Here is a 16,309-nt window from a genome sequence, read left to right as displayed (position 1 = left end):
CTTGGGCCTTTTGTTCAGCCCATTTTGGGTTTATTTTTAACAAACTTAAGTTTTTACCGGGCCCATCTGTCTATAATTTCGAGTTGTATAAGTACTAGGTAACAATATGGGGAGCTAGATGTGTCTGTCAGACTGTCACATTGTATTATATTATATTAGAATATATTGTATTAAGTTATAAAGTAATATAATGTTTGGTATATTATAGATCATATTATATATAATATTATTTTGTAATATATTTTATATTAATGTTAAAATTAAATTAGTATTATTTTAATTTATTAATATTTTAGCTTTATATTATATTTTTAAAATTAATTATTAAAAAAATATTTTTTATATATTAATTTTTATAGCATAAAATAATTTAATAATTTACTATTATTATATAATATAGTTATAATATATATATGGTAAATATAATAAAATAAAAATAATATTAAATCTTCAATTTAATTATAAATTGATTTGTATTTATTAATGTCTAATATAATTATTTAATTTAAATTTATTTTCAACTTAAATATTTAGTAGATAATAAATGATTAAATAATTAAAATACATTTTACATATTTAAAATAAAATAATGTATCATCATTTATTTATTAAATATTTAGTTTTATTAATATTTTATATTATTATTATTATTAAACTTTATTTTATTTTAATATGAATATAAATCAATATTTAATGAATTTAAAATTTATTATAAATTATTTAACAAAAACGTAGAATGACTAAATTTAAAATATAAACAATGTTTTAATGCAATACAGTCTAAACCCTACTCTCTGGTAGGTTTATTTTTATACTAATTTCATTATATTGACCACCTTTTTAATATAGTAAATGCAATTAAAAATTATCGCTAAAACATGAATTTATGTAAAAATAAATTATAATACGAACTACGAAATACATTATAATACGAACTACGAAATGACAACAAATATAATGTTAGTCGTGCAGTACCGTAGTTATTATCTTGTGTGTTAGTTTAATGAATGAATTTATGAAAACGGTGCAAGTTGAGATCGCGCATGTTAAACATATAAAGGCAATATTTAAAGTCCAATTGATATGTTTTCAACTTCACTGATATGACTAAACTTTTAAGGTATCTAACTCTCTATCTATTCATTGCTTCTTCTCTTAGAATATTTACTTATGCTTGTTTGGTCATTTGGTCCTTTCGATAGTGCCCAACGAAGCACATGCATTCACTCCAAAAGAGAAAACTGAAAGGGAAACAAAAGTCAAAAGACAAGTTGGTTTTAATTTTAATTAGCGGAATGAAAGTGGATTAGATCACATTTAGATCACATGGCGCACAAATAGTTCTTAAATTTTAAAGAAATAGTGGGCAGGGGGCCATGGGGGAGGCAAAACGCTCATTTATGCCGGACCACATGCATAATGCATTTTTGCTAGCTTTCCCCTGCACTGCAATCTAAAAGCAGTCACATGAACTATGCGAATACAATTTAATTGTTATCTTTATATTTCATATTAGCTGGAAGATATCTCTCTATAATTTATTATTATTTTTAAATTTAAAGGGGAAAAAAAGAAGAGAAAAACATTAATTTCAATAGAATCAACAAAGTGTTGGCTCCACTATGAAGTCCTCTTAAATGGCTTGATTGGGTTTGCTTCTCAGTTCGAGTCGCAGGAAAGTCGCCTTTGTTGGGAGAATATATATCTCCTGGTTCGAGTGAAAACTTCTAATTTTGAGTTGTGGTACGATCTTAAAAGTATCTTTCACAGTTGTGGCCCTTCCCGAAATGTGGTTAAGACCAAAAAAATAAATCAACTGTTTCATTTTTTTCTTTTTCTTGTTATTCGAAGGGCCCGCTAATAGTTATGCTGGACCCACAAAAGATCGATCATGATATTGATTCACGATGTTGTTGAGAAAAAACTGGGATTTTGACATCGAAAAATTAAAATCAATGAGTAGATATATAAATTAGGAAAAAGCCAAAAAAAATGGGATTGTCCCACCAGTTGTTATTTGGCAGAACAATAAATTTTATTAACATTTTAATATTAAATTTGATAGTCTTATTATGAGACACATTTTGCATTCTGAACTAACGGTACCGTTTCTCACAAGTTTTTCTCCTAAATTAGATCATTAAAGTGGTATATTCTAATTTTACAAATTCACTCTCTTATTTACATGATAAAGATTGAAGAAAAAAAAAAAAGATAAAACGGAAGTAGGTGTGTTTGTGAAGTGTTAAGCGAAATGGGATCTAACTATCCTTTCTGACTGCAGACCCTAAAGATTAGGCCTTAATTTGGCCTTCATCCTAGGTGTAATATCCCACATAATGAGTAAGTGAGTTCTTAGACAAATTTATAAGTCATGCACTCTCCTAACTAAGTAGACAAGTTATGGATTGCAAAGTCCAATAACAAAACTACATCAAGATTTTCGACCAAGTGAATGGATAAATACGTTTACGATATGATTTCGTTATATTCTATTTCCAATAACCCTTACAAGGATGAGAGATCCTTAGGGGGGGGGGGGAAGCATGTAATATCATATATTACTAGCAAGTGAGTTTTTTAATTGGTTTATTAATCATAGACTCTCTTAACTAAGTTGATATATTTTGGCGATTCTTGGGGGTGGTAAGGGAGGTAAAAACTGTATTTGGGTTTGCCCACCCCTCCTTAACTTTTAAAGAAAAAAAAAAGTAGATATATTTTGGCTTGCAAAGCCAATAATAAAACTGTGACAGACTATGTTCCGAAAGCGAGCAATATCTACTTGGTTGTTGGGCCCAGGGTATTACACTAGGGGCGATGGGATCTAACTTTTTGATTATGTCTTGAACTTTCATCTAGAGCTAGGAAAATAGGTTATCATGTCATGTTCGTATCGTTCTAGCTTCATGTCATGTCAATTTTAGATTGACCCAAACATGACTCATTTAATAATCATGTTAAAATATTAAGACCTTAACATGACAAATAAAATAAACTGGTTAGCTAATAACATGTGTAATGTCTATATATCTAATAAGATTTACATCAAATATTTGCACTCCATTATTGATATTATAAAATATACATATCTATTAAAATATTACATATTTACCCTATTGAAGTTCTAATTATACATATATAGATAATATTAAATATTGATATGATATATATATGTCTAATTAATATTTTATACATTTACATTATTAAAGATTTAAATCTATGTAAAATTTTTATAAATGACACACCATGTATATATTCATCATTTTCCCAAAAAAAAGAAAAAAAAAGAATTATGTTCAATATTTGAGTTTTGATGACAATAACTTATAAATTTATTTACAATAAAAAAATGTAATCATGTCATTAAACGAGTAAATGAGTCAAGAATTTTAACCATAACTGTCATCATAGACTCAATCTATTTAATAATTATGTCAAATTCGAAAACTCATATACATTTATTAGTGTTGTATTCGTGTCAGGTAATTAAGTCGTGTCAAATTTTGTCACTTTGCTTTCATCTTTCAATTAGAGTAATGCTTTTCACACACCTTTAAAACCCTTATTAAACTTCATTCTTATGATTGTAGTTCTTTTGCTACTAGAATTTACATTAAGCAATTATTAATGTAACTAAGTTAAAATCCTTACACCTATAAATTATCTCTCCTTTCATCATTAAATCCTAATTTAGGATGTGAGTTCCAAATAATTTTGAATCAATGAAGAAATACATTTCTTAATAATAAATTTTTTAGTATAAAAAAATATGTTTAAATTTGATTAACTCTCTTATAATATTTTGTCCTTTTTCGTAAGTGTAATAGAAGTAAGTATTATAAATATAACAATGGGGTTTCGTACTAGTTTCAAAAGGGTGTTAGGAACTTAACTTTATTTAATTATTTATTATTCGAATAAGAGTAGCATCTGTATCCTTAATTGAATGATATTTACATTAAAGTGCAATTGTCAGATTGAAACTCTTCGTGCGCACATCGTCACAAAATCTGCAATCTTCCTAGGAATTTGTTGTTTTTGGAGCGCTCTGCACATAGTGCACTTTGATCATCAGGATAAATTTTAGCACGTAATTACTTCAGTCCCTCTTACAATTAATTTTGAAAAATAAAAATTGAGTAACTTTTAAATTTTGATTTTGATGATCAATTTTATCCTTTAATGCAATTTCATAATTATCCTTAAAATTATTACCTAAACTCAAAATTATTTTTATTCAAATTAGAAATAAAATCAATGTTTTAATAAATTTTTATTATAATTTATCAATATAAATTTATTCACATCAATTTGTTGGTCGAAGTATTATTACATTTGTTTTGCTATATTATAAATTTAATTATCAATTGTTTTAAGATTAAAAAATATTATAATTTTTTTAGTAAAAATTATTATAATACACAATTAAAAATATTATATGTACATATTTTAATGCATATAAGTAAATTTTATACTATATTATGTACATTTTAGTCATTTATTTTCTCTTAGCAGTTTAATAATAAAATTTACCAAACATCTATAACTGTTTTTAAAACTCATAGTACTTTTGAAAACAAAATTTATCAAACACTAAACTGATTATTTTCACAGTTGATTATTTCTACAGCACAACATTATTTTAAAAGTTAAAGTTTTCTCAAACTGACCCTAACAGTAGTCAAGAGGCTGATGTAAAGAAAATGGTATAATTGATTAATTGTTTATACTTTTCTTTACTTTAAAATGTAAAGAGTAATGTGGATTTTTTAAATGAGTTTTCTGAAATATGGTGAATATACACAAATTGTGGGTGAAAAATAGAAATATCATGGTCCTTAATTAAAGGGTTAATTCCAGATTATCCCCTAGTAAAATCAATATCTTCAAAATATAAACTCCAAACTATTGTAAACTTCAATTCCTATTATATGATTTTACAATAAATGAAAATCTCTTATTTTTATTAAAGTAAGGGACAAAATAAAAGATATAAAAACAAACACTTTAATATAGTGCATTTTGTCGTTAGTGTATTTTTTTTCTTTTAAAGATTGTCCATGAATTCCCCTATTTTAAAATTACACATGTATATATATACACGGCTTGCTAAAAGATTAAAAAAATACAGTTTAATGCGGTGAAATATATCATATAGTATATTGAAATATGTGTTTTTTTTTCGTTTAACTTGTCTCTTATTTTAATAAGATAATAGGTCCTTTACTAGCTAATTATTCTATGTAGAATAATTCTCCAATAAGAACATTAATAATTGAAGATGTCACTAAAATATAAAAAAGATACAAATTTTAATATATTAAAGATATTTTTTAATGTTTTAAAATTTATTTATTTTTAATATTTTAATTACGTACTCACTTACTAAAAAGAATATGTCGTGATATGTAGACGATGATACGATGAATAATTTTCTTGCTTCCTTGATTATATTTCGTCCGTCTAATTTCTTCACCATCCATCTTATCCAAGTCCAAAAGCTTTACATTTGCACTATCCAAGCATAATATAACCAACCAAACCAAACAAACAAACAAACCAAGCATAATCCCTCTTTAATCTTTATTGGTAAACGAATTTTAGGTGAACGTAACGCCGGCGGTGCAAGCAATTAATTAGTTGAACCACCCCGTTGAAAAATATAATTCAGCTCAACGTACAGCCAACAACTTGAATATATGAAAATCCTTGTTTGATCTTCATGCGTATATATTTGAACCTCCTTCCATATCGAATTCTCCATTAATCCTCATCACATCAGTACTAATATAAAATATACAAAATGTCCAGCATCAAAGCAAGGGAAGATGAGCGTGCCGGCGCAGAGATTGTGTATGGCGCTGAAGAGTGCTATCGCCATTCTATTGAGCTTCTTGAAGAGCTAGGGTTTCCAAAAGGGGTGCTTCCTTTGCAAGATCTTGAAGAGTGTGGAAGAGTCAGAGAAACTGGGTTTGTTTGGATGAAGCAAAGAGCCCCATATGAGCATTTCTTTGAGGGGACTAATACTCGAGTGAGTTATGCAGCGGAAGTGACTGCTTATGTAGAGAAGTTCAAGATGAAGAAAATGACTGGCGTTAAAAGCAAACAAATGTTTCTGTGGGTGCCAATTTCTGAGATGAGCATTGAAGATGCGTCGAGTAATAAGATCCATTTCAAGACTCCGATGGGAATTGGCAAGTCTTTTCCGATCACGGCTTTCATGACCGATGAAGAGAAACACAAGTACTTGGACATGAAAGCCAACGAATGAATCATTTGAAAACTTGCTGCATCTCTAATTGGCTCGGTGGGCGGGCATATATATATATATATACATGCACACTTTTAATTGATTATCCACTTTAATTATCTAATAAGGTTACAGCATAGAGTTTCTCGTTCATATATATAGCATGCTTAATTTGATTTCGTCATATTCAGAAAAGAGTTAACTAATATTTGATAAAATCAATATGGTCCTCGTAATCATCATTCTACCCATATGTTCCTGTTAATCGAAATTTGATGTAGGATTAATTAATTTTTATAAAATTTCATCTTCAATCAGTTTTATCAGGCTAATTTAATCCAATCCTTGAACACAAACATACTAGTATTACTAGTTAATTTATTTGGTAATAAAATTCTCTAATTGTGATGTTACAACAGTCGTGTTGGCTTCAATCGGGGGAAAAAAAAAAGAGAAAAAAGGAAGCTAGCAATCTAAATGACACGGTAATTAACAAAAAATAATAATAATAAGTATAACCATCATTACTAGACATATTTTAAGTGGAGTTCAAATCCTCTCGTGATTTGAATATTACCTGAGTTTTGTGAGACCTATTGGCATGTGGCATTTATTAAACTTTGTGGCCATGGTCTCTTTTCTTGTCTTTTAATTGTTTTGTGAGCGGTCAGCCTCTAAAGGATGCATTTTGTTCACTTGTTTCCCTTTTCTCTTCGCTAATAACCAACCACTAAAAACGTCCAAACAGCAGCCAAATGTCTAATTCACTTTTTTTTTAAAACAAAGCTTTGTGCCTACTGTCACGGCCGGCTTGTTCCCTCACTGTGCGGCGCGGCCTTAGGCGCCAAATTTTATTTTTTTGGCCTTAAGTCAGCCTTGCACACTCAAATTCATTGCTGGATTCGAAAGTCGGAAAGTGTATTTATTCAAACCCGCTCAAGATGGGAGGAAAAAACTCGTATTACTCGAAAAAAACGTACGATGCCTATGTGCTGGATTTTATATGTTGCTTGTTATGCCTTGACCAAATGAAACTCCTTCTATATATATGTTGTGTTTACTCGCTGGAGTGGGAGTGAGGAGTGTGGATTCTTCCCACTCATTTTTGGAGTGGAGAGTGGGAGTGGGAATCTACTCCCACCTCTCCCATTTCTACCATTTTTTATTTTATTTTATGTTTTATAATTAATAAAATAAAATAAATAATATTATATTTATTTGAATAATAATATTATATTTATTTAAATAATAATATTATATTTAACTAAATAATAATTTACATTGATTCTAAGTTAAAATTATTTTAAAATAATATTATTATATTAATAGAGAATTAATAAATATAATATTATTATATTTATTTAAAAAATAATAGTACTATATTTATTTAATATTAATAATAATAAATACTTTATTCTAAGAAAATATTAATTTTGTACTAAATAATATTATATTATTATTTTATATAATAATAAATTTAATATAATTATATTAAATAAAATAAAATAACATTTCATTTTATATTAAAATTACAATTAATAATTTATTGTTCATAATTAAGAATATTAATAATTATAATAAATTTACAAATATAATAAAATAAATATTATTCATTAAATATATTTTTTATTAGTTTTGTAATTAAAAATTATAATTTTTTAAATAAGAATAAAATTGTAATTTAAAACTATTTACTCCCAATTCAAGATAAAGTAAACACATAAATTGGATTCTGATCTCCATTCCATGCTTCCATTCCAGTGTAAGTAAATAACCTATTCCCACTCCCACTCCACACTCCCAATCCTAGGATTCCCACTCTTCAAAATTTCCAATCCAATCCAAAAAATAAACGCTATCATAGAGTATAATAGAGTATAAGGGAGTGGTCTCAATGCTCAACCACCTCAATAAATGTAAGAAAAATATCTATGAGCACTACATGAGTCTAGAATCATCCATGGGCCAGGCCATGTTGCTTGGGTCGTTACACTACTGAGCCTTCTTCTCTAGTATTCAACTTAGTCCACCCGAACTCCAAGGCATAATTTTCTTGTTTCTTCAGCGATGTTGAGACGTAAAAGATTAATAAATTAAGAGAAGTAATTTTTAAATAATAAAAGTATTACTAAAATTTAAATATATGAAATTTAGGTTTTAGGTTATTTATACAGTAACCTTAAATATCGTGTATTCATTAAAACATATTAATTTAAAATATTATTTTATAATAAAATACTCGTAATCTAAATACAAACAACAAAATAAATGACATTAAAGTCTGATATCTTAAAAAAAAATTCTAAAAACAATAAAAAAAAAAACTTAAAATTGTAAAGTGACCAAGAAATAGACGAAATTTTCAGTTCGATCGCGGGCAAAACTCCATTACTGGTATCAAATAATATATTTTACACTTAAAACGAATATCTAAAGTGTAAGTTATGACCTCTGGAATATATGCTACCAACCTACAGTGATCTCTATTGAATCCAGCACCAAATTTCGATTTCAAAAATGCAAAAGTAATTAGAGTGAAAAGCCTGAGCAAAATAATTGATTTGTTGCCCCGCCACGGTCGCTTGCAACGTGTTGAGCTGGCTGGAGGCTTTAATTTACATTTGATAAGTGAATTTTCTGTTTTTTGTTTTTGTTTTTTAAGAAAAGAAGATAAGTGAAGTAAGGCTTCTAAACAAAACACACACCATTTTAGAGCTGCACAAAATAACTTAACAAATAAATAGATCTTAACCATACATTCTAATAAGTAATATATGTTAGTAATAGACCTGAAAGAACTCAGATAATGATCAAATTATAAGAGAATCTGAATTTATGCATGCCAACCCTCCCAACCCTAACTCTGAAAAGTCAAAATTGCTGTCACTTTTAATATGTTAATAATATAACCCAAAAAATAAAAAATAAAAGAGTTGTCGTTTGAAATCTAATCCAAAGCAAACTCAAGCACATAGAGTGTTAAGGAATATGATGAATCGGAGGAGTCAGCTAACATGTCCACGACAGCTCAAACGGGTCTTAAGTGAGCTCCTATAGATACTAAGGCCTGTAATTAGTTAACGAGTTGTCAAAGTGAAAATCAATTTCTCTGATATTTCTCTTTACTCTTCCTCACTTTCTTTTATTTTCTCTCCATCCAAACGATCGATACAATTCTCATAACTTTTCATCGAGCTACCAAGCAGCACATGGTCTATTGACTCTTCGACATCCATATATACCCATGTAAATTGATGATGATCAGCATAGAAAGAGTCATTCTATCTATCGAAAAGCATCAATTAATGCTCTCGATTTTTGATAAATTTCACTCATTTCTCGCTGTCCATTTGATAAATTTGGACTCTATCATTTGATTTTGAAACTTCAGTTTGTTCAATAAATGTCTAAAAAATTTACAACTTACAAAAAAGATTACATTACTTAATAATTTAGTATAACACATCAATGAATTCATATTTTTATCAACATTACTTAATATTTTTACTTTTTTACATTTCTTATTTTAATATTCAATTGTTATTATATATTTTGTATTCTTTGAGTTAAAAATTTCATCCTAGCTAAAGTGTGAATATTAGAATATATAATGAAAGAAACCTAAGAATACATTCTTAAAGGATTGCACCGCCCATAATGACTATTTTCTTTCAAACTATATTTTTAAAAAACTACTTCAAAATTATGATATTTTTCACCAATATCTTGTTCATAGATAATTCACTATATAAACGTATATTTTACATATTCCCAAAGGACCATACAAATATTATGAGTTCATGTATATGTCGTGTGAGACTATATACAAATGTCCTTCTCCATATCTCCCGGAAGGAGTTACAATATGAATATATAAACAAGGCATAATTGTTTTTTGAAAAAAAAAATTGGGGGAAAAATATAACAATCAAAAGTGTTTGAGTAAATGAGGTCATTAAAAAAAATTGTTTGCTTTTGGTTTGAACAGTTTCTTATCTTCATTGGCTCGTTGCTTTATTTTCAATTGTTTAGACTTTTACTGATAGATTTTCACATGCTTAATTTATATTAGATAAATTTCAAGAATAGTTTGATATAATAAAATATTGAAATTTGTTGTAAGTAGTGTATATATATGTACTTTATCCTTTTAATTGATCCGGATGTTTTTATTGAATTCTTGATGAATGATTCTTTTATGATTATCTTAAATTACTAAAGCCTAACTAATATTCACATGTTTGAATCATGAATAGTCCTAAAATATTTTGAGGAAAAAATCAATCTTTGAAGGATTGTAAAGGATTATGATTTTCTTTTATGATTATCTCCTTCAAGGAGCTAAAAGTTCATATATAAGCTTGATAATAATTTTAAAACTTGACTGATTCTCTCATTTTAAATTATGTGAAGAGAAAAATATAAAAGAAAATATATTAAAAGATACATGATATTGTAGCACAAGTATGCTCTTGCAGTGGCAAATTAGGAGTGTCAATATAAATTGATGTTATGGTTTTTATTAAAAGAAAAAAATATGAGTTTTTTTGTTAAAAGCAAATCATGAGTAATTGAATTCCTTAATGGATTTCTATTCTTATGGGAGTAGTAGATGTAACCATTATCAAATAAGTTTTAAAATTTATAATGGCTGGATGTCTTATCATATCAAACCAACATGTGACTATTATACCACTAGAATTGGTATGAAATTGAATCAATATTGGTGATAGACCGAAAGTTCAAATACAAAATCATCACTAATTTGGCTTAGTAACTTTGCTATGCAAGCTTAATAATTTTTGTGAACGTTTGGCAATCTTTGCAAAATATGTTGATAATGTCAAAATAAAAAACACACTTGAAGAACTTATGATTTTATTTCTTTAAGTATGAAATTTAAGTTGAAAGTTCTTAAAATGAGAGAATCCCTTCCAATTTATGTATTGAAATCTATCAAATGGAATGTTGATATTATGGAATTACTAAAGGTATTTCATATTCAAAAATTGATCCACTTTAAAATATGGTGTATATGTCTTGGTCCCAAAGAGCCATATTTTATTCCAACTTATGCATAAGGTTTTGAAAAATTGTATAATTGCAAATTAAAATATGTTTAGCATAAACATAAAAATGTCAAAATAGTGTGAAAAGTATATCACACTTTTTTTTTTAATTTGGATGCTAAAGCTTGGTTTTGTTCAAGAAGATCAACAAAATTATGAAGATATATACATAATGATATTTTTTTAATCAAAATGACAGTTTCTATAATTTACTTTATGTATTCAAGCTTTTAAAAGATTATGTTAATCCTGTAAATTGTTTCACCAAAGTATTACAATTAAATTATTGATAATCGAAGCATCCATGTCAATTTAAGGAACAACATACTTATTGAAGGGAGTTATTGATAAAGATAGCTACATGCACTATACTTTTTTCCTCCACTAGGTTTTTGTCCCATTGGGTTTTCCTAGTAAGGTTTTAATGAGGTAATTTTCACTTTCTTAAGATATAGATAAATAATGCACTTTCATTTGCTAGTCTTTTTCACTAACAAGTGTGTTAATGATGCATATTTTTTGGAGGACGCACATTCAAAGGTAGAGTGTTATAAAATAATTATAATTTATATGAATGTTTATTCAAAAATCATTTCATTTTCCTACAAGTAATTTTTAACTTTCTTATAACTCCTATTATTTCTCAAATTTGAGGATTGTTATCTCCTATAATTATATTGTATTACTTACCACTTCATAGTTGTATCATTATTAAATGAGACATTTACTCCTTATTTGTATGCATTTGAAATTAAATAAAATTGTAATCTTATATTCTTCTTTCTTTCCCTTACTATATTGTTCTGCTCTTAAGGATAAATAATTTAACAACATATAAACACACACTTAGTATCTTAGTATATTATTAGTTATACCATTATCACTCGATTAAGAACAGGTCGTCCACCATATCAAAAACAGTACGTCCACTAAAATTTAGGGACGACGATGAGCTGTTGCTTGTAATGTTAAACGAACGACAAAACGGTCACGTATTATAAATTTTTCACTCATAGTAAACGCAACATCGTTCACTCGTTTGATGTACTCGTATCGGTCGAAAAACGCTTAAAATTGAATGACGCCCACTACATCCCCAGAGACCAGTGTTTGGCCCTCATATAAAAAAATCCGCAAAAAGGAGTCCACTCAACAATGGGCTCCATGCCGGCTCCCCAGCACCTTCGTCTGATCCGTCCAATTACCTCTGTCCACGTCAGCACCAAAGCTATGCCCTATAATCATCCCCATCCCTCGCTAGAGGTCACAGGCGGTGCACTTCACACATTCCTTCCAGCTCTCAAGACACTGAGCCGTCCGTATAGTCCGTTTCCAGTAATTGGTTGGAACTGCCACGTGGAGACTATATTCGCCGCATTCTTTCGGTCTCTCCCAGACGTCAAGCTCAAGCGGGAATGTATCCGAACCAAAGACGACGGCTCCGTCGCTCTCGACTGGATCTCCGGCGACCACCAACTCTTGCCTCCCGATTCTCCCGTCCTCATTTTGATGGTTAGGCCTCTCCTCTTTGAACTCTTTTGTTTTTGTTCTTATTTTTCTGGTGACTCTTCGCTTCGATAGATAGAGGCGGTGGCGTACTCGTATTACTGGTGCCAGTATTTTTAATTCTTCATTAGCTAATTTGAAAGATTATGTATCTCATGCTATTTATTATTTAATGAGATGTGCTGAGCTTTTGATGGACCTGTTTACATTCTCATCTCATTCAATAACCACCGATCACAGTCTTGTATATGTATGTGTGCGTGTGTTTATATATATATGGGATTGAGGTGTTGCGAAAAATTATTGGCATTCAAATATAAGCAGGGTGACTTGAGTGATTAGTAAAACTCGGTAATGTTTTTAAAGCTAAATAGAAGCACAACAGTTACGGAAGGTTATTTTGCTGGAGATATTGATTTTGATTGGTGATTGCAGCCAGGTTTAACAGGAGGGAGTGAGGATTCATACGTCAGGCATATGCTACTTAGAGCGAGAAGTAAAGGGTGGCGAGTTGTGGTGTTCAATAGTCGAGGTTGCGGAGATAGCCCTGTTACAACTCCTCAGGTACTACTGCTTTTCTTTCAGGTTACTGTTTATACCATATGCATTGGAATTTCTGAAATGGTTTGATAGAGTTTAAAATTTTTTTCATTACACTGATGTGCAGTTCTATTCGGCGTCATTTTTAGGAGATATGCAAGAAGTAGTAGCACATGTTGGATCCAAGTACCCAAAAGCCCATTTGTATGCAGTTGGATGGTCTCTTGGGGCAAATATTCTTATTCGTTATTTGGGTCATGTAAGATAATGATTTATCCATGCTCAATTTTTGGATTGAGGTTCAGAATTTTGGATCCATGTTGCCTCTTCTTGTCTTTGCATAATTGCTGTGGGCATAGTGCACCACTTGTGTTTATGTTTGCTCATGAGATAGATCCCTTCTAATGTAATACCTATTCCATTCCTCAATTATCTCCATAAATTTGCAGCCATTCTTTTTTCTTTAATATATCGTTGTAGATAGAGGTAATGGTTTCCATGATTTAAGAATTAACAGAATGTTCTTCATTATTATGCATTAAAAGGTGCTTTGATCTCAAAGGGTCCTAGAAGAGTTGGAATGTTGTAAACTGTTCTGTCTACCTGGTCTATATAATTGAGGCTTTACTTATATTTTTATAATGTGCTATTTGCAGGAATCTCACAGTTGCCCTCTTTCTGGGGCTGTTTCACTGTGTAATCCATTCAATTTGGTCATTGCAGATCAAGATTTCCGTAAGGGCTTTAACATTGTTTATGACAAAGCTCTTGCTAGTGCTCTCTGTAGAATTTTCAAGAAGTAATTATGTGATAAAATGCTTTTCTCTGGCTGCCAGTTATTTCATTTTAAAGTTGATGGTTCTATGTTTAGACACTGTCATCAGAAGCTCCTTTTGATGCAGGCATGCTCTTCTCTTTGAAGACGTGGGTGGTGAATTTAATATTCCGCTGGCAGCTAATGCCAAGTCTGTCAGGCAGTTTGATGATGGATTGACCCGTGGTATGTACTTTTTCCTCCTTGATAGGAAAACTTCTCATTGGGCTGAGGGATTTTGTGTTGTGTGCCATCACTTTACAGTATTTTTCTATGAATCGGTGCAGTTTCATTTGGTTTCAAGTCAGTGGATGACTACTACTCTAATTCAAGCAGTTCAGATTCTGTAAAACACATCCGCATTCCTTTGCTTTGCATCCAGGTAGGATGTTTCTATCATTTCCAAAGACAAAGTTTCTGATATCTGCTGGTGAGGTTAAACTGTATAAAACTGTTTTGCTGATTACAGTTTTGATCATTCCTTCTTACTGCTCATTTTGAAGTATTTTCAGGTTTTATGCATACATTATATCTTAAATTTCCATGTAGAGCTTGAGAATACCGGGGATGTTTTCATTGTACACCTTCATAATGCTCTCCCTGGCATTGAAATCTAGCTATAAAGCAATGATGAAAGAGAAGAAATGGTCATCTCTTTCATGTATTTTATGATCTGGTATGAGGGTTGCCTGTTTGAGGGGTTGAGACTGGAAAATAATCAGACTCTTTCAATCATGACGATTCATCTTAAGAGTTGGTTTTCATGTCTCTGGTAATGGACTGCAGCATTGACTGCATTCCAATTTTTCATTTCGATGTGGTTTTCTTGAGTTATGGTTAGAAAATCTGTAATTGTTTTTCATTTCTTTTCAGTTTGGACTGGCTCAATCTTCTGTGTGATAAAACATGTGGGACTGCAGTAGTACTGCTGTAAATTGACAAGTTTTCTGTGGTTTGCAGGCTCAAAATGATCCAATTGCTCCTTCTCGGGGAATTCCTCGTGAAGATATCAAGGTATGTGCTGCTATCCAGCAAATGAAGCCTTCCTGTCTGTTTTTTCCTTTTATCACATGATATCAAGTTGGATATATATTTCTTTGGTGACGGGTGATAAGATTGTTAGTTGACTGGGGCTCCGTATGACTAACATTGTCGTTTTTCTTTGTGGCTGTACTATCTTTGCATAATTTTCTCTTCCCTTTGCAAATAACATTTCTGATGAAGTCTGTCACTGTTATCTCAGGCAAACCCAAATTGTTTGTTAATATTGACCCCCAAAGGTGGTCACCTGGGATGGGTTGCCGGCCCTGAAGCTCCTTTTGGATCACCATGGACGGATCCTGTGGTGATGGATTTCCTCGAGCATCTGGAGAGAGCCTCATCCAATGCTTTTCCATGTTTTAGTGACCTGAAAGATGTGCAACAAATTTCAGAGGGCTTGAATAGCCTAGAAGTATAGTTGTCGAATAGCCTATTCATACATGTCAATTGATTTGAAAGTATGAATGGGTTCATATCATTTAAAATGCCCTTGCAGTCATGCCGTTGTTGCAGCTTAGCTGAAAATACTCTCCTGCATCATGAATTTATGTTATTTAATATTTATGCACCCAATTGGCTTATGAAGAACAGTAAAGTAGAATTTTAATTATGGGTTTGTCACATCTAAAGCGTATGTTTAAATAAAATGAGCTAATGTTGTCGGATTCTATAGACTCTTATAATCTTTTCGGAGCCTATTTGAAGATTAAAATTCTTGAATAATGGCACTGAAAAAGAAAAATTACGAAATCTTATGTCTCCAGGTTCCTATCCATTGTTCAATAAACGTCCAAGCTTCGTGCACTTTTTACTTTCATGGGGAGAGATTTGACTTCATTACTAACCAGAGTCTTGGTATTTTAATGGTTCTTAGTTTTTGGAACCTAACTTGGCGTTTTCATAAAAAGTAAATCCCAGATAACTTATTAAGTTGCTTTTGTTTATGGCTAACGTAGAATTATTTTATTGATATTTTTGTCCTTGTAACCATCAATCTAATAAAATGAAAAGGGTGCCCATGGCGATAAACCATCAAAGAGAACAAGTTTTATGGGTGTAGTGAGGAAAAAAAAAGTAATGGCAGGG

The 16,309-nt window shown here is 30.2% G+C and overlaps 2 protein-coding genes across 4 annotated transcripts; both read left to right on the top strand.

Moving 5' to 3' along the window:
- Positions 1-5,607: 5,607 nt before the first annotated feature.
- LOC102610275 (uncharacterized) lies at positions 5,608-6,439 on the top strand. Its single transcript, XM_006476231.4, has one exon. The coding sequence runs from the start codon at positions 5,807-5,809 to the stop codon at positions 6,272-6,274; it is 468 nt and encodes a 155-aa protein (XP_006476294.2). The 5' UTR covers positions 5,608-5,806; the 3' UTR covers positions 6,275-6,439.
- A 5,962-nt stretch (positions 6,440-12,401) lies between these two features.
- LOC102609754 (embryogenesis-associated protein EMB8) lies at positions 12,402-15,891 on the top strand. Of its 3 annotated transcripts, none has more exons than XM_006476229.4 (8): positions 12,403-12,834; positions 13,264-13,392; positions 13,496-13,627; positions 14,025-14,167; positions 14,271-14,368; positions 14,470-14,564; positions 15,143-15,196; positions 15,426-15,891. In XM_006476229.4, the coding sequence occupies exons 1-8, from the start codon at positions 12,478-12,480 to the stop codon at positions 15,639-15,641; spliced, it is 1,224 nt and encodes a 407-aa protein (XP_006476292.2). In that variant the 5' UTR covers positions 12,403-12,477; the 3' UTR covers positions 15,642-15,891. The 3 variants fall into 3 exon arrangements, with proteins under 3 accessions (XP_006476293.2, XP_006476292.2, XP_052294748.1); XM_052438788.1 differs by having other exon boundaries at positions 12,596-12,834; positions 13,268-13,392; XM_006476230.4 differs by lacking the exon at positions 13,496-13,627 and having other exon boundaries at positions 12,402-12,834.
- The last annotated feature ends 418 nt before the right edge of the window (positions 15,892-16,309 follow it).

Source organism: Citrus sinensis, chromosome 3 (genome assembly GCF_022201045.2).
Source record: "Citrus sinensis cultivar Valencia sweet orange chromosome 3, DVS_A1.0, whole genome shotgun sequence".
NCBI classification, from domain to species: domain Eukaryota; kingdom Viridiplantae; phylum Streptophyta; class Magnoliopsida; order Sapindales; family Rutaceae; genus Citrus; species Citrus sinensis.
Note: the sequence above shows the minus strand (reverse complement) of the source record. Positions and strands in the feature narration are given on the sequence as shown.

Coding starts and splice junctions, on each gene's coding strand:
- LOC102610275 (XM_006476231.4), top strand. CDS start 5,807: ATGTCCAGCATCAAAGCAAGGGAAGATGAGCGTGCCGGCGCAGAGATT.
- LOC102609754 (XM_006476229.4), top strand. CDS start 12,478: ATGGGCTCCATGCCGGCTCCCCAGCACCTTCGTCTGATCCGTCCAATT. Junction 14,369..14,469: donor TGATGATGGATTGACCCGTG/GTATGTACTTTT, acceptor GAATCGGTGCAG/TTTCATTTGGTTTCAAGTCA. Junction 14,565..15,142: donor TTCCTTTGCTTTGCATCCAG/GTAGGATGTTTC, acceptor TGTGGTTTGCAG/GCTCAAAATGATCCAATTGC.